At 47.7% G+C, this 26,664-nt stretch overlaps 1 protein-coding gene across 1 annotated transcript in view; it reads left to right on the forward strand.

Moving 5' to 3' along the window:
• The window catches only part of MICAL2 (microtubule associated monooxygenase, calponin and LIM domain containing 2), a 254,029-nt gene that overhangs the window by 163,869 nt on the left and 63,496 nt on the right, over nucleotides 1-26,664 (forward strand). Inside the window, exons 27-31 of the mRNA XM_055356265.2 lie at nucleotides 3,843-4,023; nucleotides 8,797-8,963; nucleotides 15,297-15,374; nucleotides 20,355-20,509; nucleotides 21,773-23,057. Of these exons, the coding sequence (XP_055212240.2) occupies nucleotides 3,843-4,023; nucleotides 8,797-8,963; nucleotides 15,297-15,374; nucleotides 20,355-20,509; nucleotides 21,773-23,057 (1,866 nt within the window). The remainder of the gene's footprint in view (nucleotides 1-3,842; nucleotides 4,024-8,796; nucleotides 8,964-15,296; nucleotides 15,375-20,354; nucleotides 20,510-21,772; nucleotides 23,058-26,664) is intronic.

Genomic DNA, 26,664 nt, shown 5'->3' on the forward strand with positions numbered 1-26,664 from the left:
GCTCTGAGGTGTGGGGGCTGTGGGTCTGGTACCTCTGTAGACTGGCATAGCTGAGCTTGCCTTGGCCACCCGCAGCCGCCTCATCCCACTAAGCCACCCTGGACTCCACCACTCTCTCCCCTCATCCCCAAGCCCAGTCATAGCAGTGCCTTTAACCCAAAGCTGCTATTGCATGGAAGTCAGATCTCCCTCCCCTTCTGCCTCTTCCATGCCTCACTCTTACATGCTTTGTCTTATCATGTAGATATTTGTGAACATGCCTTATCTCCCTTGTGAGACAGAAAGAGATCCTTGAAGGCAGGGATTGTGGTGGCAGGTTCATCCCCAAACCCCTAGCACAGGCCTGGATCTGAGGAGGACACAGTTAGCATCTATTGGAAATACAAGCATTTGGGCACACAGCTCATAGGCACAAAAGAAGCAAGGCATGGAGCTGGGTCTTTGCCACAGTCATTCTATGTAACAAGCCTCCCCAGTCTCAGTGGCATATGGCACCTATTTTCTTGCTCAGGAGTCTGTGGGTTGACTGAGTAGCTCTGCTTCAGGCTGTAGGTCTAAGGGCGAGGGAGGCCCCAAGGGATTGACTGGGTTGGCTCCAGGCTATAGCTTGGCTCCAGGTCTGTTCCATGTGCCCTCAATCAGGGACCCTGACTGAAGGAGTAGTGGCCACCTGCGACAAGTTCTTTTCATGGTAACCTAGCGGGAACATGAGTGACAGCCAACTGGCAGGCCCACTTAAAGCCTCTGCTCATGTCCCATCCACGAGTTACCACAGGTCAAAGCAAGCCTTGCCGCCAAGCCTCACATCCATGGGGCAGGGCTATACACCCCACCAACTCCAGAAGGAAGGACTGCAAAGTCACAGTGTAAAGCGCAACTCTAGTATAGGGAGGGAGTAAAGAACTGGGGGCACTTTCCAGCCAAAACCCCCAGCACAAAGGTCATGCGCAACAGTGTCCATTCATGGTTCTGTTGTGCTCACAGACACACAGACTGAGCCCCGTCCCCTGACAGAATACATGACCTTGTGCTGGTGTCTTAACCTCTCTGTGCTTGAGTTTTCTCAGCAGGAAAATGGGGGTAATAACAATGCTTTTCTGAGAGGATCGGGTGAGATTTAATAGACTTGATACATGTCAAATGCTCAAACAATTACTGGTATATATTGAGCACCCAGTAAAAGTGAGCTGCTACTGCTTTTATTATGACTAATGCTGCCACCACCACCACCATCGCCATGTCATTATTATTATGTAGTGAAGCATCTGATTACATTCCTCAAATGCCTTCCATCCCCAGTTACACTAACTTAGAAGTGTAGACACGTGCACACAGTAAGCATCCACACGCACCAGGGGCTACAAACTAGCAACCCACTTGCTCAGTCTGCTGCAGACGTGTTTTTTTTTTTTTTTTGATGTGTCTGATATTTTAAGATGAGGTATTTCACATAAAAATCAAAATTTCTTCAGTCATCTTCACAGGTGATAAATACAGTTTGGGAAGAGATTGTATCTCCCAGAGAGAACACATGGGTAAAAAGATGAGAGGGCTCAGGTGGATGCATGGAGAACCCAGGTGTTTAAGGGTTGGCTGGAATACTGGATAGCTGAGACGGCCAGCCACAGGGGCAGGGAGAGAAGGTGTCCCCGGGAGCAGGGATAGGGCAGGCTCAAGGACCGCAGGAGGACTCCCAAAGTCCTGTGAATTGGACTTAGCAACAAGGAGGTCACTGTGGACTGTGCTGGGGGTAGTTTGGGAGTGGTGGAAGCACAGGCAGGATTATAGGAATAGGGGGTTCATAAAGAAGAGGAGAGAGAGAAGAGTGTAACCAACCCTTCCAGGAAGCTTGGCTAAGAAGGAAGAAGAAAGAGTAGGCTGGGGGCTGGGGGCGAGGACTGGGATTAAAACAAGTTTTCTTAAGACAGGAGACTTTCAGCATATTTAAATACAGACAGGAAAGATCCAGTAGACAAATGAGAACACAAGAATGACACTGTGGAGAGGGAGGAGGGAAGTGAGAGGGAGCCAAGTTCAGGTGAAGGCTCCATCTTGAAGAGGAAAAATGACACCTGTTCTCTGGACACTGTCCCTGGAGATGAGGTCACCTAGCTAGTTAGTGGCCAAGACAGAGCTGGGCGCATTCACTCATGAACTCATTCAGCAGACACTCACTGAACGCCTACCGTTCACCAGGTACCACCCTAGCAACAAATGAAACAGACAAAAATCACTGCTTACATTCTAGTCATAGAAGAAAGAGACAATAAACAAAATGAAAAAAGGAAATTGTATAGTTTATTGGAGGGTGAGACACACTATGAATGAAAATCAAGGGGAGTGGAGAGCACTGAGGCATGGGCTGCAATATTAAATAGGATGGTCAGGGCAGGTGACGTTCCACCAGGGACTTGAAGACAGCCAGTGAGTGAGTGAGGCCTGCATAGAAACGTCTGGGGATAACACCTTCCAAGCAGAAGCAAGAGCAGTGCAAGGGGTCTGAGAAGGACATGTGCCCAGAGTGCTGGAGGAGCATCACAGAGGTGCCATGGTGAGGGCAGGGCAAGCCTGGGGCCAGTGCTAGGAGACAAGGTCACGGGACGCACTGGGGACTACGTTATCTTGGACTTTGCAGGCCTCGGTAGGGCCTTCAGCTTTCACTCTGAGTAAATGAGGGGCCATTGGGGGATTTTAAGCAGAGGAGTCGCGTGATCTCGCTCAGGTTTTAACTGAGTCACCCTGGCTGCTGTGTTGAGAATAGACTGTGGAGGTGGGGCACAGCAAGAGGGCAGGGACGGAGGCCAGGCAGAGGCAGTTTCTATGATCCAAGCAAAAGACAATGGTGGCCGGACCAGGGGTGGGAAGCAGAGAGGCGGTGAGAGGGGTCTGGATTCCTGACGTGTTTTGAAGGCAGACCCACCAGGATTTGCCGATGGCTTGAATGAAGAATGAAAGGACAAGAGCAGTCAAAGATGCTGGCGAGGTGTTGGCTGGAGCAACAGGAAACTGAAGTTGCCATTTACTGAGAGGGGGAAGGCTATGGGCAAGACATGTTGGGTGGGTGGAGAAGATGAAGAACTCTGTTCGGACTTGTTGAGTCTGATGTGTCTGTTAGACACTCAGATGGAGATGCAAGTGAGCAGTGGTCTATATAAGTCTAGAATCAGGAATGTCCAGGCTGGAGATAGAAATCTGGGGGTCATTGTTGCCTGGGGTTATTTAAAGCCATGAGACCAGATAAGGGCATCAAGAGCATGAGTGTAGACAGAGAAGAAAAGAGGTTCAGAGACTGAGTCCCGGGATCTTTCAGTGTTACAAGGTCAGGGGGAGAAGCTGGAGCCAGCAGAGGAAATGAAGGAGACAGCCAGTGAAGTAGGGGCTGGGGATTGGGCTGGCCTTGCCACCCTAGAAGCCGAGAGAGCTGTTTCTAGGACGGAGTGACCAGCTGGGTCAAAGGCTGCTGGTGTGTAGAATAGTCGAATAAGATGAGAACTGAGATGTTACCACTGGATTTAGCAATATGTTGGATGTTGCCGTCTTGACAGCAGCAGTTCAGAGGCTGGTTAGCCTGGAATGGCCCCTCTGAATGTTTCAGAACCTTCCCTGTGGACTAAATGGGATGATCTGTGCATTCACGCCCTACATGTGGGAAATATGCCGTAAATGCCTGGGCATCTGGCGGGCTCGGGGGTGAGGGTTCCAGAGGTGGCACAGAGGACAAGAAGGTCAGCTTTGGAGTATCTGAGTAGACCCCAGGCCTAGAGGGGCCCTGAGCCCCTGGAACGGTCCTGCTAGGCCATTCATTTGCACCATCTCTCTAGACCCTGCTCTCCTCTCAGCAGATGAGCCCACCTCCCCCAAGAGGCCGAAGAGCATCTCTGAGCCACAGCACAGTGATGCGGAAGGGGACGCCGCCTCTCCCCTGCCCTCCGAGTGGACCTCAGTGAGGATCAGCCCTGGGGAGGAAGCAGCTGGACAGGATGTGCTGGCTGTGCGTGTCCTGGTCACCAGCGAGGACAGCAGGTATGCTCAGGCTGCTGCCAGATGGGGACAGAAGCGGGGTTGGAGGAAGGGAATCGCATTTGGGATTGGGTCTTCTCTCTACTTGCTTGCAGTGTGGCCTCTCTGTGCCTCCATTTCCTCATCTGTAAAATGGCGACAATCATAGTACCCATCTCAGAGGGAGTGGTAAGATTCACAGAATTCATATGTGTTAAGTGTTTAGAACAGTGCCCACACATCATAAGCACTGTAAGTGTTAGCAATTGTTATTTTCTCGGAAGAGAAAGGGCCTGGCCCCATGCTCTTCTCAGGAGGCAGTGTCATGCTGACTGTAGTGAGGGGTGCAGAATGGGTGTCACCTGTCCTGAGGGCCGCCCACTGCGAGATGGTGATGCACGGGGCTGGGCAGGCTAGGATTCAGAGTGGGGAACGTGAGGAGTGAAGCCCTGGTGCCTTAGGTGACTGTTTCTCAGAGCACTATCCTCATCACCTGCATCAGAAGCACCTGGAGTGGTTATTAGACATGCAGACTCCAGGACTCGCCCAGATGCACTGAATTCACTCAAGAAGTAAGTCAACAGCAGGTATTGATTGCTTATTATTTACTAGACTCTGAGGAAATAGCAGCGGCCAACACAAGACAAGGTCCTTGCTTTCCCATGGTTTCCATCATATTGGGAGCCATCTAGGAAGCAAGTTAAGTAGCTAAACAAGAAAAGCATCACCTATGCGCCAGGTCGATAAATAAAATAGACACATATGCTAGAGAGTGGCTGGTCAGCTGCCTTAGATTGGGTGGCCAGGAAAAGGCCTCTGTAGCAATTATTGATGCCCACAATAATGCTGAGTGACAAACCAGCCCCAAAGCGAGTGACTTAAACCAACCACCATTCATTACACCACGATTGTGTAAAAAAGTAGACCGGAGTAAGCCAACCCTGACCAAGTAAGCCAGGTGCAGCTGGGCAGTTGTGGTCTTGGTGGGCTCGCCTGTGTGTTTGGGCCAGTAGGGTTCTGCTCTGGAGCCTGAGTGTCAGCTGGAGTGACAGAGGGCTATTGGGCCGTGGGTCTTTCATCCTCCAACTGGCAGCCCAGGCTTGTTAAGAGAAAGAGGGGAGGCATCCAAGATCTCCTGAGCCCCAGGCTTGACAATGCACAGTGCTATTCCAGTGCCATCTGATTGGCTACAGCATGTCACAAGGCCTAAACAGATTCAACAAGTGGGGAATAGGCTGCTCTCTTTAGGGGAAGAGCAGCAAAGCCCCCATTGCAAAGGGGCATGGATCTAAGGGGAATGATTGCAACCATCTTTGCAGACAAATTCCCACAGCCTCCCGGAGGAGGTGACATTTAAGCTGAGAATTGGTTGGCAAGAAAGGACAGCAAAGGGAGAAGGGGAATGCAGGAAGTGACAACAGCTAGTGACAGGCCCCTGGGTGAGACTGAGTGTGTCTGGGCTAAGAGAAGGTCGGTGCGGCAGGTACACCCTGAGTGGGAAAAGAATAAGAAATTACACCAGGAAGGAAGGCAGGAGCAAGGCTTATAAGACAAGGTAAGGAGTTTAAATTGTGTTCTAGGTATCCAGTCATGCATCGCTTAATAGCCGAGATATGTTCTAAGAAATGTGTTATCAGGTGATTCTGTCATTGTGTGAACATGATAGAGGGCATTTATGCGAACCTAGATGGGCAAGCTCACTCCACTCCTGGGCTATATGGTGTAACCTATTGCTCCCAGGCTACAGACCTGCACACTGTGTTACTCTACTGAATACTGTCAGCAATACTGTTACCATTGTAACACAATGGTAAGTATTTGTGAATCTAAATATATATAAACATAGAAAAGGTACAGTAAAAATACAGTATAAAATATAAAAAATGGTTCACCTATATAGGGCACTTACTATAAATGGAGCTCACAGGACTGGAAGTTGCTCTGGGTGAGTGAGTGGGTGAGTGCTGTGTGAGTGTGAAGGCCTAGGACATCGCTGTACACTACTGTAGACTTTATCACACTGTGCACTTAGGCTACCCTACATTTATTTGAAAAATATTTTTCTTTCTTCAATAATAAATTGGCTTACTGTAACTTTGTTACTTTCTAAACTTCTTTGTTGTAGTAACACAGCTTAAAACACACACACACATTGAATAGCTGGAAAAATATTTTCTTTCTTTATACCCTTATTCTATAAGCTTTTTTATTCTTTACTTCTTAACTGACTGGCAGCACTGTAGGTTTTAAACCAGCATCACCGCAAACATGTGAGTGACACCTTTCCCTACGATGTTAACAAGGGCTGCGGCGTAAATAGGTGATAGGAATTTTCCCGCTCCATTATAATTTTATGGGACCACCATCAAATATGGGTTATATTGCTGACTAAAACATCATTATGAAAGACATGACTGTAATTCAAAGAATTTTTAAGTAGAAGAGTAACGTCTCATTTACAGTTTTCACAGATCAGCAGGCCTCACTTTGGGGAATGGATGAAGCAGGGGTGTGTGAGGATAAAGGCAGGAAGAGCAGGTGGAAGCCTGCAGCTCGGGGTCAGGATGGGAGAAGTGGAGATGGATTTGCTAGTGGACTGAATGAGAGGGAAAGAGAATTTCAGAGTGACTCTCAGAATTTTTCTAGAGTGACTGAATGGCTGGTATGGTCATTTCTGAAGTTATCTTGAGGTGGGGAAGATTTCAGAGAAGGTGCACGTTAGTGGAGAAAGTCAAGAGTTCTCTTTTGGGCACGTTGGGTTTGAGATGCCAGTGTCTTTGTGGATGTCAGGTAAGTGGTTGAATATGTAAGTGTTCTGGGAGGCAGGGCTGGAGATGGTGATTTTAGAGGCTATTAAAGCCCAGGGCTCTGATGGGTTGTTTCCACAGTAAGAATATCTTCCTGTAGACAAAGAAGAGCTGGGCTCAGAAGAGAGCTCTGGGGCATTTGAACATTCAGTAGGCAAGTGGAGAAGGAGCTAGCAAAACCCACTGGGGAGCAAAGGAACCAGGAGATGGCACGTGGTGGAAGCCAAGAGAAGAAAATGTCTCAAGAGGGAGGGTTTGGTTCTCTGCATCAGAGGCTACTGGAGAGCCCAGTCAGATATGTATAGAGAAATGACCTTTGGACTTTCCAACGGGAGGCTCATTGTTAACTTGGACAAAGTGGCCTCAGTGGAGTGAACGAGTAGATGTGGGGAGAACATGAGGGGAAAGCAGGGACTGCAGTTGTAGACAACTGGCTCGTCAAGTCTTGATCATGCAGACTCTGGAATGGGGTTTGGGAACACAGGCTTGAGCATCCCACAGGTGATTCATTCTGATGCCCAGAGAAGGGAAATGACCTGCCCTGGATCACACAGCCTTCAGAGTCTTCTAAGCCTCCACATAGGCAGGCCTGTTTCCCTAATAACAGGCAGAAACCCAACTCAAACTAGCTTCGGTAACAAAGGCAAATGCATCAGCTCGTCTGACTGGGAAGTCCAAGGGTGGTCCTCCTTCAGGCATGGCTGGAGTCAGAGTCTCAAACAGCCACTCTCCCTTCCTGCCTCTCTCTCTGCTGCTTTTACAGCCATTGGCAGAGAGGCTGTCTCCACACATGGAACTCGGCTACTGAGGGTCTCAGACTGTATCCATAAATTCATGTCCTCAGGTCAGGATGCCAAGGCAGGCCTCCAGCTGCTACTCCCACATCACATACTTCCCTCTGGGAACAATCGGTGAACAGGACTGGGGCACCATGACCAGCCAGGCTTGGGCACTCTGATGGATAGGGGGTCTGCCATAGACACAGGTGGACAAGTGGCAGTGACCTGGAAGGAACCCTCCTGGATTTCCATGTACAGAGAGTGTGTGGATATATATAGTTTCACTAACACGTCACTATTTGACCAGTTTTATACTTTCCCATCCTGGAACTGCGTGTGCTTGGGCTGCCCCTCTGTCTAGGACACCCTGCCTCCACTTCTTTGCCACTTGAATTCCAGTTATTTAAGGCCCATGTTAAATACTACCCACCCCTCACCCCCACCCAGGTAGAATTTTCCATTCCCTCATCCATTCCATGGGGAAGAGAGCAGTATTTAAATGCCTGAAGTTTCAGGACCAAGTCCCTAATGATGAGCTTATCTGACCAGAGAGACCTTAGGAGTCATGCTCCGGGGCAGGTGCAGGTGAGCAGAGCAGGCTTTATTCAAACAGCTCCTCATGCATTGCTGGGCCCCTTCTGCTCTGAGCCAAGCCTGTATTGTTCTGCTCTGGCTGCCATAACAAAGCGCCACAGACTGGGTGGCTGAAACAACAGAAACATATTTTCTCACTGATTTGGAGGCTGGAAGTCTGAGATCAAGGTGTGGGCAGGGTTGGTTCCTACTGGGGGATTGGAGGGAAGGATCTGTTCCAGGCCTCCCTCTTTAGCTTGTAGATGGCATCTTCCTGTTTGCATAGTGTTTTCCTTCTGCGCATGTGTGTGTCCACATTTCCTCTTCTTAGAAAGATATCAGGTGCATGGGACAAGGGCCCAGCCTAATAACCTCATTTTACCTTAATGACCTCCTTAAAGGCCTTATCTCTAGATGCAGTCATATCTGAAGGTACTTGGGGTTAGGACTTCAGCATATGAGTTTTCAGGAATACAATTCAACCCATAACAAAGTCCGAAGCTGGGCTCTGGGCACACAGGACTAAGCCCAGGCCCCCCAGGTGCGCTGGAGCAGTGCTGGGCAGGACGCAGTGTGGGTGTGTTGGGGCGTGGGTTCCAGGCCCCCTGACTCACCCACCCACTCCTTCCTCCTTCCAGCTCTGACACAGAGTCTGACTATGGTGGCAGCGAGGCCTCCCACACAGAGCCCTGTGAAGAGAAACCCCGGCGGCCAGGATCCCCGCATCTACCGCACACGTCCCTAGGGGAGGCCCTGAGCAGGGCGGTCTCTCCACAGTTCCCTGAGGAGCCCAGAGCTGTGCACGGTAAGCAGAGAGCCCACCAGGCTTGATTCTGGGAAGTGGGGAGGGAACAGAGACCCCCACAGCTGAATTTCCCTCTTGGAGGACCAGGTGACAGGAAGCCTCGCCCTCAGGCTCCAAGGCGGTGGGGCTAGGACCTTTGGGGAGTGGGACGCAAGTGGCAGTGAAGGGACTTGAACCAGGCCTGGCTTCCCTCTCCATGAGAAGCTTTGGAATCCCAGTGGGGAAGACATCACGGGGCCTGGCTGGCTGTGGTTGGTCACAGGCCGGCAGGGATCAGGGGCCCACAGGTCTCTCTTGCCTGGAGTGATCGCTCTCCTGCCTCCTGTGTGGGCACCTCCTTAGGGGCCCCTCCAGCATCCCATAGCTCCTGAGGGAAGGGAGCTGGGTCCGGCTGCTGTTGGACAACATGCAGCCCTGGATGGCATCATCTCCCTGGGACCACCTGCACAGCACCAGGGCCATTACCAGTGTTTGGGGCTTGTGGGATGCACCCAAACTTCTACACAATAATTAATACACTTTTACTGCATACCTGTAATGGGCCAGGACTTTTCCCATACATGTGGTCATCCCAGGATGACCCTGTAGGGTAACTAGTGCAAGGCCTGTTTCACAGGTGAGCAAACAGGCTGAGTGGTCTCCCGAAGTCTCAGCCAGTGCTGGTGCCACCCTCCAGCCACCACTGCCCAAGCTCTGGCTTACTAAGAAGTAGCTGTCTTTAGCAGCCCAGCTTGTGTTTAATACAAAGTTGACCTGGAATTGAGTGTTTTGATTCAGTCAACAACTTGGGACCAAATCGTCTGATTTATGGGTAACTTCTGGACAAGCCTGGGAAGAAACAGGCTAACCTGACGGAAACTTGCTGCCCAATGGCCCCACAGCCTTAGTTGCCCTGGGAGAGCTGAAGCTCAACCTGTCCTGCATCGCCACCTGGTGGTCATGAGCAGAATTGCCACCTGGTCCGTGAAACGTTTTCAGGAGTGATGGTTTCCCAGAAAGACGAGGGCTGGGGCAGAAAGAACTCATATAGATATTTTTAAATCCTGGAATTGTTGAATTTACTCTAGAAATGTTGAATTTTACCCTCATTTTTTTAAAAAGTGACACTTTTAAAAAAGGACAGATTATCATCCAAACACATTTGTTAAGTACCATTTGTGGGGCTGTGCAGAAAGGCTCAGCACTGGCACTGAACTGAGTACTCTCCTGTGCCCAGCTGGGTCCAGCCCCACCTCTGGTTACTGCGTGGCCTTGGTGTACCCTTCCATCCCCCTGGGCTCCAGCTCCCCATTTCCAGATATGAAGTTGGCCTGCCTTTCATCCCTTCCCTCCATTTCCCCTCCAATTGCCAGACGGTTTTAGGCAACTTACAAGAAAAACATAAAACAAAATTGTACATCTATAAATATGAAAGATCAAGCCTCAAAATCAGGTCTAACAAAACCAGTTTAGGAGGGATAGACCCCAGAGAGGCAGACCATCATCCTAAACAGTTGCTCTAATTGAATCATAAGTTTGATTCTGAGTTTTCTAGCTTCCAGCATTTAAAAGGAAACACAGAACATCGTTATTCTCATTGTTTATGAGGAAAACATATATTGGTTTGCAGCAGGTCTCTGAGTAGGCACAACTTCTCCTAATGCTTAACTCTGTAGTTTCTGGCTCATACCAAATAGATGATATTGAGAAATGTGTTCGATCATGTCTTAACAGTTCCTCAGAAAATGCAGCTTTAGTATTCTCGAGGCTGTTTCTTACAGCAACCCTTGCTGGAAGGTGAGGGCATGACAAAAAAACATGACTCAGTGATAGCAGTTTTCTTAGTGGGATGGGGTTGTGTTGAGAGACTAGTTGGATTGGGTAGTGAAGCCAAAGCATTTTGTTTCTGACAGTCCAGTTTAACTCCAGAATAAAATACAGAGTAGGTAAGTGGGTAGAATGCGTGACTCTCAAACAATTCTTTGTCGAGTTAGTCTTCATCAGTCATTGTTTTATCATTGCTAGGTGGACCACATTGTACAGTTAAGCTCTCTGGCACAGGTCTAAGTGCTGTGCTTTGTGCTGCTGGTTATGGTAACCCCATCACTTTACCAAATAATGCAGGGTTGACCCCTTGTGTGGGTTTTATGGAGCTTCATTAACCACAATTCTCACCTGGATAAATGCCTCCAAGGTAGACCAAGGGAATGCCAGACAAGACCAGGATATTGCTTTGAAAAGACTCCTGGTTGCAGTGTGGAGTTTAAAAAAAAAAAAAAAAAAAAAAAAAAAAAAAAAAAAGACTCTACGTTGGTCCAGCCATGCTCATAGAAGCATTATTCACATTAGTCAAAAGAGGGAAGCAAATCAAATATTCAACAGACAAATGGATAAACAAAACGCAGTATATCCATACAGCAAAATGTTATTCAGACTTTAAAAGGAAGGGACTCTGACATGTGCTACAACTTAGATGAACCTGCAAAGCATGCTGCTAAGGGAAATAAGCCAGTCATAAAAGGATATACATCAGTTTGGGATGAGGGCAGAGTTCTGGAGATGGGTGGTGGTGAGGTGGTGATGGCTGCACAGCAGGGTGAGTGTACTTAATGTCACTGAAATCTAGACTTAAAAATGTATAAGTAACAATTTTTACATTATGTATATTATTTTCCACAATTTTTTTTTTTTTTTTTTTTTTTGAGACAGAGTCTCGCTCTGTCACCCAGGCTGGAGTGCAGTGGCGCCATCTCGGCTCACTGCAAGCTCCGCTTCCCGGGTTCACGCCATTCTCCTGCCTCAGCCTCCCACGTAGCTGGGACTACAGGCGCCCACCACCACGCCGGGCTAATTTTTTTTGTATTTTTAGAAGAGACGGGGTTTCACTGTGTTAGCCAGGCTGGTCTCGATCTCCTGACCTCGTGATCCACCCGCCTCGGCCTCCCAAAGTGCTGGGATTACAGGCGTGAGCCACCGGGCCCGGCCCTTATTTTCCACAATTTTTAAAAAGACTTCGGGGACTACCTTGGCACATGAAGAAACTTATTACATCCTCAAAGTTCACAGAGCATGCCCAAGAGGATGGCCTGAAATACAGCTCACACCCTATGTTATGGAGGCTGCAGAAAGCCCCCTAAAACATCAGGGTCAGTGATTCGTGATAATCTTGTTTAAAAGGCAGATTCCCAGGTTCTCACCATCAGAAATTCAGATTGAGTGGGTCTGGAGTGGTGCCAAGTATGTGCATTCTGTGTAAGCGTCCCCAGGGGCTTTGACACAGTCGACCATGTTCTACACTTTGGGAATTTCAGAAATGCAGCTTTGTGGAAGGCCTTCCTAGATGAATTCATTGTGAAATCCACACCCAAGCAACTAAATGAATCGATCTAGTGCATTGGACTCTTAGCTATAAACTAATTAGATTTAGGAGAACAACCTGCCCTGAATTATTCTGGCTTAGAGGAATTGGTATTTATCCATCTTTTTTTCTGGCAATAATTTGATAACAGGATGGTCCAATGGAATATGGAGGACACTTATCAGTTTGTAACAATAAAATGATATCATCAGCACCACATGGGAAAATACCCTCTCACTCCTTTTACAGTGGGTCATGCACTAAGATCTCTGAAAGTGCTCCTTTAAAATAAATAAACACACATAGAATAGAAGCTAAGAAGAAGGGATCAGCCCACTTTATGCTGCTCAGCATTACTAGATGAAATCATTACTACCCACCCTATTGTTCCCATTGTGGTAAAAATGTGTGCATGTGTGCTCTATTAACACCAGTGATGGAAAATCTCTCTTGAACTTTAGCCATTTCCAATAGGTTCCATTCCACAAAGTTACAAGCTAAGAAGAAGCAATTAGAGCTTTATGCAATTTTTTTTTTAGAAATGTCTTCATTAAGTGATTAAGAGGCTAGCTTTGGCCAGCAGGATGTAGCTGTGCTTAAGACCTGCTTGCTCCTTATGGAAAACATCCAGCCTGGAAAGCCCAGGCAGCCAGCAATTGTGAGGTGGGCCATTCATCTCCTCATGGGGAGCTGGGAAGACTGTGTGCCCATCCACACAGGCTCCTTCTCAAACCCATGGGCTTGATTTTGAGAGCAGGCCTGTGGGATTGGGAACCTGCCAGACAGGGCAGACATGAAGCGCCTCCAAATGTAACCACCCGACGAGTTCTCCTTGCCTGCTGCCTAGACTGAGCTGATTTCTCAAGACAGGGGAATTGCGATAGAAAAAGAATTTAATTTACACAGAGCTGGCTGTACAGGAGACCAGAATTTTATTATTACTTAAATCAGTCTCCCTGAAAACTCGGGGATCAGGGTTTTTAAAGATAATTTGTTGAGAAGGGGTTCGGAAAATGGGGAGTGCTGATTGATCAGGTCAGAGATGAACTCATAGGTAGTCAAAGCTGTCCTCTTGCACTGAGTCAGTTCCTGAGTGGGGGCTAAAAGACCAGATGAGCCAGTTTATCAATCTAGGTGGTGCCAGTTGATCCTCTGAGCGCAGGGCCTGCAAAATATCCCAAGCACTGATCTTAGGCTTTACAATAGTGATGTTAGCCTCAAGATGCAAGTTGGGAAGGTTCAGAATCTTGCAACTTCCAGCTGCGTGACTCTTAAACCACAATTTCTAATCTTGTGGCTAATTTGTTAGTCCTGCAAAGGCAGTCTTGTCCCCAGGCAGGAAGGGGGTTTGTTTGGGGAAAGGGCTGTTATCGTCTTTGTTTCCAAACTAAACTATAAACTAAGTTCCTCCCAAAGTTAGTTCAGCCTACGCCCAGGAATGAACAAAGACAGGGTGGAGGTTAGAAGCAAGAGGGATCGGTTAAGTCAGATCTCTGTCACTGTCATAATTTTCTCAGTTATAATTTTTGCAAAGGCATTTTCACAAATGGAGTAAGGGAGAGAGAGGAGCTGAAGCAGCTGGTCTTGAGGAAGGAAAGCCCCCAGGTAGTAATTGACACCTGTGCTCCACAGCCTGGCTGCTAAGAAAGAGTTCCACTGTGAGACCTGGCAGGGAGTGGAATATCTAGGACTGTTTCTAGACAGAAAGAAAGATGAGGGCTGGGCTAGCTGGGCCTTGGATTTAGGGTCCTGGATTCAGACCCTCCCTGCATCCATCTCCCACACCCACGTCATGCCCCTGGGCTTCCTTTCCGTTCATGCTTCCTGGCCCTGCCTGTGTGCACATTCAGATGTTCACCGTCCCCATCCTTTCTCTCCAGCAGTGATGGAGGCGCAGGGGCCTGAAGCCTGAGAATGCATCTGCAGGCCTTGCATGGGAACAGGGAACATGTGGACCCCACTGCCCACTCTCACACCCTAAGTGACCAAGACCTGTTTTTCTTCTGCATGTAATGTTCATTTTGCTCAGCTAATCCTCAAGGCCCAGCTGGCAGAGGGGTCTTCCACAGGAAGTACAGTGTCCCGCAAATATGTTTCCCTTGGAACCAGGCCAAGGGAGGGCCACAGCAATGATGGTCCACAGCCTCAATTAAACCTGGTTTCCAAAGGGTGTGGGGGGCTCAGTGGGGAAAGGGGAGGCAGAGAGTAGAACTTCCTGCAGCTTCCTGGCTTCAATCAGAGCAGCTCCAGTTTTTAATGTATTACATATATGGAACATTGATGGCCCGTGATGACCTTAGCTTTAAATAACTGTTCTGACATGAATGAATATGTGCATGTATGTATGTACACATGCATGTATAAATATGTCTACACATATGCATATACGCATAGATGCATGTAGATGCTCACTGATGATCTTAGTAATGATGGTTCATAATTTGAGGCATTCTCTGAGGGTGGTACCTGTCCCATAGCAGGGTCTCAAATATTTGATGCCAGGTGTGGTGGCTCATGCCTGTAACCCCAGCACTTTGGGAGGCCAAGGTGGGAGGATCACTTGAGCCCAGGAGTTTGAGACCAACCTGGGCAACACAGTGGGACCCTGTCTCTATAAAAAATAAAAATTAAAAAATTATCTGCGTGTCGTGGTGCATGCCTATAGTCCCAGCTACTCGGGAGCCTGAGGGGGGAATATCATTTGAGCCCAAGAGGTCAAGGGGGCAGTGAGCCATGACCCCACCACTGCACTCCAGCCTGGTGACAAACAAACAAAAACACAAAAATATTTGATGTGTGAACAAATGAAAAGTTTGGTAGAGTGTGTTGTGGGGACAGCAGTATGGTGTGAGGGAAGGAGAGGGTTCAGTCTATTATAATCATTAGTCTATTGACTTGTGGTAATTGAGCTATAGGAGATAAATTCCTACTTACTCTACACATTTAATGGACTCTTCCTCCCACCCCATCTTCCCTGTCCCTTTCTTTTTCCACAGCAGCTCTGCAACGGGCCAATAGCTTCCAGTTTCCAACCCCAAGCAAATACCAGAACTGGAGGAGAGAATTCTGGTGGAGTGAGTCACTAGCTCTCTGGGGGTGGGAGGCTGGGGCTGGGCAGAAGATCTCTGGTTAATTCTCAGGGGCAGCTGTTCTCATTCCTTACATGGTATCTCTCTGGCATGGCCTCCTGGTTGTCAGAGGCAAGAAATAAAATATAAGGTTGACTTTATTTCCACTGCTGACTAGAGGGAGCCTTTTCCAAGGGACTCAAGATCTTCCCATCCCCCTCCACCCCACCCCTGGCTCAGGAATTATGGAGCCTTAGGATTCTACAGTTTCACCCAGACAGGGCCTTAGCCATCATTGCCTCTAAGCTTTTTGAAATACAGGTGAGTAAACTGAGGTTCAGGAACTCTATGATTTGATTCTGTACACTGGAGTGAGACTGGGGCATCAGATTAACGGCCTCACACAAAACAGGATGCTACACACAGACACCCACACATCCACACACACACACAGGCACACGCACACACACACACACGCACACACACACACACTCACACCCCTACACATACACACACGTACACAGCTGCTCCTTTTTCTGAGTCACCCTTGGTCCCAGTGTCCTGGGGAAGAGCAGGGCTGCGGCAGGTGCTGAGGCAGCAGGCCCTGCCAGGGGGCGCAGTGAACACACACAGTCTCACAGCATCTAGGCAGGCCGGGGATCCAGGGACTGCAGCACTTACTGACCAGAGTTACCTCCTCAGGCCCTGAGTGAGGGGCAGAGACTCTTCATCCAGTTCCAGGCTCATTGCTGCCTTCCACCTCCCCCCACACCCACTCCCTCTCCGGCCTCACCCTAGGAGAGGAGGACCCAGAAAGGCCTTGGCTTAGACAGGGGTTTCTACCAAGAAATGTTGTTGCAGTTGGAACTGAGCCCTGGTCTTCCTTCCTTCTGAGTCAAGGCTCCCAGCCAGTGAGTCATTCCCCCACCATCCCCAGACCCACCACCGTCACACCAGGTCAGGCTGGGACAGGGGCACCTTGGGAGCAGGACCCAGGGCTGCACTCTTGGGCAGGCCACTTCATCTGGGGACAGCCTAGAGTCACTCCTGAATCCTCTGACAGCCCCCAGCGGCGACAGCAGAGGGCAGAGGAGCTAGCATTGCCACACATGGGTCATCGCCTTTACTGCCCTGCTCTGGCCCTCCCCAAGTCCCTGGAAGCCTGCTGCCCAGGCCCGGACTGTATGGGTGTAGGGTCCATCCCAAGGCTTTGAGCCCACTCTACTGTGTGCCACCAGTGTGGGGGATCAGTCCCTCCTCAGGAAGCTCCCAGCCTGGGGTGAGAGCAGGGAGGCTGGTGGGAGACCCTCCCAATAGGGCTGGGTCTCTGGGGGAGGTGCAGGAACAAGAGGACTGCTGAACAGCCCCATGGTGTCTGGGATGGGCCTGGGAAACTCAAGCCTTTAGTTATCAAGGAGTATTGCACAGCGTTTCTCGAGAGTATACGAAAGCTGCTTTGAGGGCAGGGCTTGAGTTTTGATCATTTCAATCAGCCTAGTGTCTAGCATGGTCTGGCCCAGAGGAGGAACCCAATCCTTGTTTGCTGAATCAATGAATGAAGTAAGGAACCAAGGAGCGAGCTGGCTGGACTGAGTACCTGCTCAGACTGCCGCCCCTAGAGGGCGCTCCAAGACTTTGAGAGGGATTTGAGCCTTGCAAAACCTCCAAGTTCTGGGAAGCTGCACCGTGGAGGCCCAGTCTCCCGAAAATCCCCAGAGCTGAAAGCCACGAGAGCCATCTTTTTTATTGTCTTTACTTTGCCCAAAAGAAAACCTCAGGGAGCAGGGCTGGCCTTGCCATTGGAAGCAGAATGCATGGTACCATCCCTCCTGTCCAGAGGCATTACTGCCCCATCACAGCTGGTTCTGGCCCCAAGCCCCAGGTGGGAGGGCCGGAGGGGCTATGTGGCTGCCCTGGGCACCCTCCCCAGCTGATCATGCTGCCAGATGACCTCTAGGATCTACGAGAAAGGTTGCTGCTGCCAGAGGGCCCAGAGAGGAGGTAGCACAAGCGCCTGACCCAGAGGCAGCCTGGATGCTGAAACTCAGGCGCTGGTGTGCGCATCAGCCTCCTTCGCACAAAACAACCCTAAAGGCCAGCTGCACGTGTGACTGAGACCCCCGCAGAAGGCAAGGCAGCCCCGGGTGGGCCATACCAAGGTTTCAAGGAAACGGCCAGCAGAGGGGGATGTGAGCTGGCCAATGAGGAGCTCTTAGCTCAAGAGTTGGAGAAATCCTGGCTGAGTAGAGTGTGCGGCCCCCTCTGGAATGGGCCGGGGCTTCAGCAATGTCTTTACTGGATGCGGCTTGAGTGCGTGAGAGGGTGGGAAACTAATGGAGTTCATATTTTGCTGACAACTAGCTTTTACTTTGTGTCCTGTGCCACTGGGCACCTCTTTTTTTTTTTTTTTTTTTTCTTGAGATGGGGTCTCACTTGGTCACCCAGAATGGAGTGCAGTGGCGTGATCTCGGCTCACTGCAATCTCCGCCTCCCAGGTTCAAGTGATCCTCCCACCTCAGCCTCTCGAGTACCTGGGACCACGGGCGCGCACCACCATGCCTGGCTAATTTTTGTATTTTTGGCAAAAACAAGGTTTCGCCATGTTGGCCAGACTGGTCTTGAACTCCTGAGCTCAAGTGATCCATCCACCTCGGCCTCCAAAAGTGCTGTGATTACAGGTGTGAGGCACCATGCCTGGCCAACTGGCAATCTCTTTTTTAGCCCATGTTATCCGCTCAACCACCCCATGAAGCTGCACCAGACAGCCCACTTTTTGGATGAGGAGACAGGGGTTAAGTAACTTGCTCAGAGCCAGGCAGCTGGTATGTGTGTGAAGGAGTGGACTTCCAGGCTCCCCTTCACCATCTTCTGAGAGAACCCCAAGACACAGTGGGCATCAGGAAGGGTAGGTTTCTCATCACCTCTCTCCCCAGGCTGCGCCCACCTCCCAAGCAGTGGCTTGAATGGCAGCCCAGGGACAAGGGGCTCAGCCTGAGCTGGGGCTTTGCTTCCCCCATCTCCTCAAGCCCTGCTGGAGTTCCATCTTGAAGGCAGTGCATGAGGACCACATGTGGAGAGAAAGAGACCCCCTAGCAGGGGTGGGAGTGGGGATTAGAGAAAGGAGAAGAAGGGAGCGGCTTCTGGGTCATGACCTCGTGAGACCTGAGGTGTTTCTGTCAGGCTTGTTTCGTGAGGTGGCCCGGGCTTCCTGTCAGGAAGTCCCTGAAGGATCCTCAGGGGGAACAAAAAGGCAGTCTGTTGAGCTGAGGGGACTTGAGGCAAGTGAAGGAGTTTGATTCAGAAGATGGCAGAGAGGGAGAATGAGGGTGCAAGGAGGAAGGGAAGAAGGAATTTGGCAGGAATTTGGCAAGCTGAGGACAAGGACGGGAAGCAAGGCGAGGACTGACTCACAACTTTTGCCTTTTTAGGCTTGAACCTTCTAATCGTGGGCTGCGATGGGGGTGCAGTAGTGGGAGGCAGGCCAGCCGCCTCCCCAGCAGCTCCTTCCTGCCGCCCTCAGATCAGATCTGTTCCCAGAATTACCTTTTCCCTCCAAAGCTTTCTGCGAGGCCTCCCTCTGGGAGCTTGCTGACCGTGTGCGTGTGGTGCCATCTGTTCAGAGTCCACGGCTGGGACACACAGTCGCACATGTTCGCATTGATGTATGGGGGAAGGCAGGACAGAATATCGAGAACGGTGTGGCCTCCTGGGGGTGGAGGGGACTCAATGGGACTCTTCTTGGGATGGGACTTGGGTTTGGCCTGGCCTGAGTGGGTCCCTGAGGAAGAGCTTTTCACTCAGAGCTTTGGGGAAACTAAGACCAGGGGATTGCGTTGCGCTAAGAAGCGGATGAAAATCTGAAGGCTAGACACCCTGCAGGAAAATCTGAATGGGTCAGCTGAGTGGCCAGAAGCAGGGAGTTGAACAAGAGAGTGGACTCGTTCCACGTGGCGGTCCTGGGAAGTTTCTGGGGGACATCCCTACGTGCCACCACGGTTCATGGGAGAGCTGGTTGGGCTGGGGGTAGGTACTGAGAGGGCAGATCTGAAAAGGTGCATGGCATTTTACTGAATCAATTTGAGGACAGGTGATCTCAAGTGACCCAATATGGAGACAAAATGTTTGAGATTTTAGATTTAAGGTTACCATGCTTGAGGGGAGGCAGGGGAGAGCGGGAGAAGGAGGGGAGAGGGAGAGGAAGACAGTGCACACGTGTGAGCTTGGTTGATCTTACAGTAGGCTATGACTGTCAGAATTCTGCTCTAAGCAGACTAGATGATCTCAGCCCCCCACAGCACTGAACCAGGCCTGTCCTCAGGGCCCTGCCCCACTCCTTTCACCTCCATCTCTGAGTAGCCACACTGTATCCTGTTTGTTCCCTGACCAACAGGAGCTTGGCATGGGCCCACTCCATATCCTTCCAATGATTTGATACTCACTGTAACCTCCCTCTCTGGTATGCTCTTAAAATCTTAAACGACTCTTCCTGTCTGAGAGCCTCTTGGCACACATATGAGAAGAAAGAGCCCATCTCATTAGTCGTGGATGTCTATCCTGTCTGTGCCCATGGCTAAGGGTCTAGCATCTCGTGGGAAGAAAGCTCAGGTGATTTATTGACTGAGTGATTTAACACAGCCCAGCTCCCAACCACAATGGTTTTAGGATGCTCTTTGGAGGCAGATGAGCATTTCTAAGCAATGTTCTGGAAATGCCCTGATACATCTCTCAAGAGCATCCTCGCCTGAGTCTGAAACACAATGGTTATTAGACTTCCCACCCTGGGACTTCCTTTGCCCCACGGGACCCTGCCACTGCTCTACCCATTCCTCTGAGTCCCATGCCTTGGGCACCAGGAACCTCTGAGTCAGGCTCTGACATCTTCCTCTTTCTGACTGTTTATAGAATTGGAGCTTCACTTAAAGCCTCCTCTTTTCTTGATAAAATAATAACACCTTTGTAATGAAGAGTGTGTTCTTTCCTTGGTAGGTTTGACGCCAGTGAACGAAAGAACTATGTCACCTCCTAAGGACCCTTCTCCTTCTCTTCCTCTTCCTTCATTGTCTTCCCATTCATCTTCCCCACCATCTTCTTCTTCAACCAGTGTTTCTGGGAATGCTCCAGATGGTTCCTCCCTGCCTCAGGTGAGTGTCCCTGAGGGTCCTGCCCAGGTGTCAGGAAGCTAGGCTACCTGTACTCTTCCCACCTTCCACACTTATCTCTGGATTCCACGTGCTCATAGGTCAACCTAAGTGCAAAGCCAGCGCCAGAAGATACTCTGTCAAGGGTCTACCCCAGCTGCCTTCATGTATACCTTTCACAAAAGCTCCTGCTGTTCCTTCACAGCCATCCCTGAGGACACAGTCATTCCCTCAGCAAACTTTACAGGGTTTAGACTCCATGCCAGGTCTCCATGAGATACAGAGCTGCTAGGACACCTTTCCCTTGAGAACTTGCAAAGGGCATTGAGGAATTTGCAGCTGTAGGATGGCAGGCACAGAAGTGAGGGTCCCTTTGGTAGGGTCCAAGAACCTTGGAAGCAACATCTCCCTTGAATATAAAATGTCATCATTGGTATGCAGGCTGGACTCTTTCCTTCTGTATGTATTTATCAAGCCTCTGTTACCTGCCAGGCCTGTTCTAGACTCTGGAAAGTAGAATGCACAAGACAGAAAAGATGGGTGCTCTGGTGAAGCCCCTGTGCTATGACCTGCCCTTCAGGCACCAGAGCTCTTGGGAGGGCACAGCCACCCCTAGAGTCCACTCATGTTCCCTCTTTGCCAAGGGCCAAGTTCCTGCATGCTAGAAATAGCTACTTTCTCAATGGTGCAATGTGGGAGGTTAAAAAGGGTCATTGGAAGGTCTTAAGGGCCATCCTTGTGCCACCACAGCTTCAGCCCAGAGAGTGACTGTCGCTTCTTACTTTGATGGCCTCCAAGGAAGAAGCCTTGGTTTCTTGGTTGTTGGAGGAACATACCTATGGGTGGATCATGCCTTTTAGTACAGACAATGACTGAGCAAGAAAATGAAGAGCTTATCTTCCCCTATGTGCCTGGCCACCCACAGAGGCCCAGCCAGTCCTACCATCATGGGCCCAGGAGCTTATCAACAGCAGGGTCCTACCTTTGCCTTCCCCCTGGCTTCCAACCCAGCTAATCTGGGATTCAGAAAAGCCTTTCGTCAGTACTGATTCGGGGGTTCCAGGCAGATCCTGGCAGGACCCAAGGCAGCTACTTAGAACAAAGAGTATCCCTTTAAAATCATCTTAGGCAAAATTATTTTTTAATTTGGGCATCTGAGATGGGAAGAAAAAACAGGGAGGGGGTTGTAGATTGAGATTTGCTTTCATCATATAAATAAATGATGAAAATTTTTAAATAACTGCTATTTTTGCCCATCCCATCTAGATGACAGCTTCTGAGCCCCTTTCGCAAGTCTCAAGAGGTCATCCAAGTCCTCCCACCCCAAACTTTCGGAGGCGAGCCATAGCCCAAGGAGCACCCAGGGAAATTCCCCTGTATCTGCCTCATCACCCAAAGCCAGAGTGGGCAGAGTACTGCCTGGTGAGCCCTGGTGAAGATGGCCTCTCAGACCCTGCAGAGATGACTTCTGATGAGTGCCAGCCAGCAGAGGCCCCTCTTGGGGACATCGGAAGCAACCACAGAGACCCACACCCCATCTGGGGGAAGGACAGGAGCTGGACAGGCCAAGAGCTATCTCCCTTGGCTGGAGAAGACTGGGAAAAAGTGAGTACTGGAGCCAGGAAGGAAGAAGAGGGAGGGCCAGTGCTGGCAAAGGAGAAGTTGGGCCTGAAGAAGTTAGTCCTCACTCAGGAGCAGAAGACCATGTTGTTGGATTGGAATGACTCCATCCCTGAGAGTGTGCACCTCAAAGCTGGGGAGCGACTTTCCCAGAAAAGTGCTGAGAATGGTAGAGGAGGCCGTGTGCTAAAACCAGTCCGCCCCCTGCTGCTCCCTAGGGCAGCAAGAGAGCCCCTGCCAACCCAGAGAGGGGCTCAGGAGAAGATGGAGACCCCTGCGGAACAAGCTCAAGGGGAGCGAAGCATGCCTCCACCCAAGTCCCCACTGCGGCTCATAGCCAATGCCATCCGAAGGTCTCTAGAGCCCCTCCTTTCCAACTCTGAAGGTGGGAAGAAGGCCTGGGCCAAGCAAGAATCCAAAACTTTGCCCACACAGGCCTGCACTCGCTCATTCAGCCTTCGGAAAACCAATTCCAATAAAGACAGGGACCAGCATTCCCCTGGGAGAAACCAGTCCTCAGCCTTTAGCCCTCCTGACCCTGCCCTCTGCACCCACAGTTTGCCCAATCGGCCATCCAAGGTCTTTCCTGCACTTAGGTCCCCACCCTACAGCAAGATTGAAGATGTCCCCACACTCCTCGAGAAAGTGAGTTTGCAAGAGAACTTCCCAGATGCTTCTAAGCCTCCAAAGAAAAGAATCTCACTTTTTTCCTCCCTCAGACTCAAAGACAAATCTTTTGAGAGTTTCCTCCAAGAATCCAGACAAAGAAAGGACATCAGGGACCTCTTTGGCAGCCCCAAGAGGAAGGTGCTGCCTGAAGATAGTGTGCAGGCCCTGGAGAAGCTGCTGCAGCCTTTCAAAAGCACCTCCCTGTGCCAGGCAGCACCTCCTCCTCCTCCTCCTCCTCCTCCTCCTACAGCGGGAGGGGCAGGTAAGTGGCTCTGTCCTGATAAATGTCTGCCCTTCATGCTGGGCAGTTAGTTATCTTCATTGCATCGACAAGCAGGCATCTTTCACTTCGTTTTGCTTCTCAAATACTAACAAAAGTAGGAAAACTTTAAAGGCAAAAAATTTGAAAAAAATCTGAAAAAATTCGTTTTGAAATTATAGAAAGTTGAAAAGAGACCAATCAACCATAACCCTACCACCACTTTCTCGTTTATTTTCTTTCTTTCCATAGGAATATTTTTTACTAAGTTGTACATAACATTTTGTATCTTTTTTTTTTGAGACAGAGTCTCACTCTATCACCCAGGCTGGAGTGCAGTGGCATGATCCCAGCTCACTGCAACCTCTGTCTCTCGGGTTCAAGTGATACTCGTGCCTCAGCCTCCCAAGTAGCTGGGATTACAGATGTGTGTCACCACGCCCAGCTAATTTTTGTATTTTTAGTAGAGATGGGGTTTTACCATATTGGCCAGGCTGGTCTTAAACTCCTGGCCTCAGGTGATCCACCCATCTCAACCTCCCAAAGTGTTGGGAGTACAGGCATGAGCCACCATGCCCAGCCTCTTTTTTTTTTTTTTTTTTAGAGAGACAGGTCTTTCTCTGTCCCCCAAGCTGGAAGGCAGTGGCCTGATCATGGCTCATTGTAACCTCAAACTCCTGGACTGAAGCACCCAGCTAATTTTTTATTTTTTGTGGAGATGGAGTCTCAATATGTTGCCCAGGCTGGTCTCAAACTCCTGACCTCAAGCAGTCCTCTCACCTTGACTTCCCAAGGTGTTGGGATTACAGGTGTGAGCCACCATGCCTAGCCAAAAATTTTGTATCATTTAAAAGTCAACATTATATCATAGATGTTATGCCAATTACCATGTAGTATACATAAATGTGATTTAATTGAATATCCTGTCTGGTGGGTATGTTATTTAATGAACTATTGTCTTATTGTTAACTTATATTTGTATATATGTTATATATGCATATATTTATATTTTACATATGGTGTTGAATGAACATCTTTATGCATATAATGTTTTTCCCTTTAAACTCCTAGCCTAAACACTTATGCATATTTGCTTACCACCAATGAAAATGTAGGCTTTTTAGATAATTTAAACCTGGTTAAAATTTTTAAATTCTAAAATTAACATATCAAATAATCAGAGTAATCCAACAATATGGAAATATCTAATAAAAACTAAAATGTATTATCTCATCTCCTCTCCTCCTTGCCAAAGTTTTAGTCTATTCCCTTAGAGACAGTTTAGCTAAACATGCACATGAGTTCTTTTTTGTCGTTGATACGTGTTTGACTGCTTTGAACAAACTGTGATCCTACCATCCCTATTGTTGATCAACTTTGTTTTTCTTTTTTCCTAAAAAGCTTTTTTATTTTCTTATTTAACTTCTATTTTGAAACATAAGTTTTCAAGTAATATATTATTTCTCTTCAGTAGTACCTTAATCAAACAGCTGTGTAGATTAACAAGAGACTTTATTTTCAACCAGGTTCAGGATAAGCATGGAAAGGCTACAGTATAACTCTTAAACATGCATAATAAATTAATAAACTATTAAACTTTAGTTTAATAAATTAAATAGATTATTTAATAAACTAAAATGCATAGCACATTAAATTTTGTGATGTGTGACATAAGGGTATGTTATGTCACACATCACAAAATTTAATGTGTTATGCATTTTTTGATAATACATTTGCATGGTTCAAAATCAAAGGGTACAAAAGGTGCAAAATAAAAAGTCCTCTTTCCCTTCCTTGTCCCTGAGCAATCCAGGTCCTATCCTGGTGATAGATATTGTCAACAGTTTCTTAGGCATTCCTGCAGACAGCATTTATGCATGTAAGAGCAAATTTATATACTATATTTTTTCTTTTTTTAACGCAAATGATAGCATGGCAGCATGCTGTGTGCACTTTTTTTGAACTTTTCATTTTATTTTGTAGCTCATTCCATATTAGTATGTAAAGCACTTTCTTCTTTTGTTTTATAGCTGTACAGTATCCCAGTGTGTAGATGTAACATAATTGATGTAGCCAGCCCCCTATGATGCAAAGTTTAAGTTATTTCAAATCTTTGGCTATTGCAAACAGTGCTACAATAATTAACTGATAACTTAGGCCATTAAGCATATGCGTGAATTTATCTTTAGGATAAATTCTTAGAAGTGGAAATGCTGGAGCAAAGGATATGTGAATTGGGAATTTTGATAGATATTGTCAACTTGTCCTTCATCACAGTGTGCTTGTTCACATTCCCAGCAGCAAAGTATGAGAACTCGATTTCTACATTTGCATTAACTGGTGTGTTACTGATCTGATGGTGAAATATAGATTTCGGAGTGGTTTGAATTTCATTTTCTGTATAATAACGTGATTGAACATCTTTTTATATGTTGAGAAGCCATTTGCATCTCCTTTTCTGTGACCAGTTGATTCTGTCCTTTGTCCAGTTTTCTATTGGTTTGTTGGGTTTTTCTTAATAGTATGTAGGGATTCTTTATCAAAAGGGAAATTTAGCCCTTTTTTGTAATGATACAAATTACAAGTACTTTTTACCAGTTTCTTGTTTGTGCTTGACTTTATTTACAGTGGCTTTTCTTATGTAAAATTTCTAGCTTTATATAGTAGTTTGAAACATTTTTATTGCATGTCTTCTGGGTTTTATATAGTAGTTAGAAAGAGCTTCTTCCAAGTTTGTAGAAGAATTTTCTCACAGTTTCTTCTAGTCTTCTTGATTGTTTTCAATATTTTTACATTTAAGTATTTACATCAAGAAATTATCCTAGTATAAAATGTGAGCTATAGATTCTGCCTTACTTTTTAGATGTTTCCCTGGCTATCCTAAAAAATCAGTGAATAATCTCTCTTTCCCTCTTATGTGAGATGACGTATTTATCATATATAAAATTCCTGAACTTGGACTTATTTCCACACCATCTATTATATTCCATTTAGTTGTCTGTTATATATCAATACCACACTGTTTTAAATTTCTAATTTTATGTATTTATATATTTTTTTATTTTAGGTATTTTACTATCTGATAGGAAGAGTATTCCATTATTGATTTTCTTTTTCTAAAATTTCCTGGCTCTTCTTGCTCATTTGATGTTCTATATGAACTTAGTATAAGCTTGTCTATCTACCAAAAAAAAAGTCCTGTGAATACTCTCATGGGATTGAGTTAAATTTATAAGTAACTTGGCAAGAACTTATAAAATTATGATATGAGTTATCTTTCCATTTGTTCATGTCTTTTTTGTGACCCTCAGGAATATTTTACACTTTACAGCATATAGATCTAGCATAATTATTAATTTTATTAATAGATATATTAGTTTTTGTTGCTATTGTCAACAAGATATTTTCCAGTTTATCATTCTACTGTTGTTTGTATATATGAAAGTTATTGACTTTTGTGTGGTAATTTTGTACCCATCCATTTTATTAATTCCTCTTTGTTATAAAAGTTTTTCAATGGATTCCCCTGAGTTCCCCCCATATATACAATCATAACACCTGCAAATTTTAACTTTACTTTTTGCTTTTAAATTGTATACCTCTGATTTGT

Source organism: Gorilla gorilla, chromosome 9 (assembly GCF_029281585.2).
Source record: "Gorilla gorilla gorilla isolate KB3781 chromosome 9, NHGRI_mGorGor1-v2.1_pri, whole genome shotgun sequence".
Lineage (NCBI taxonomy): Eukaryota > Metazoa > Chordata > Mammalia > Primates > Hominidae > Gorilla > Gorilla gorilla.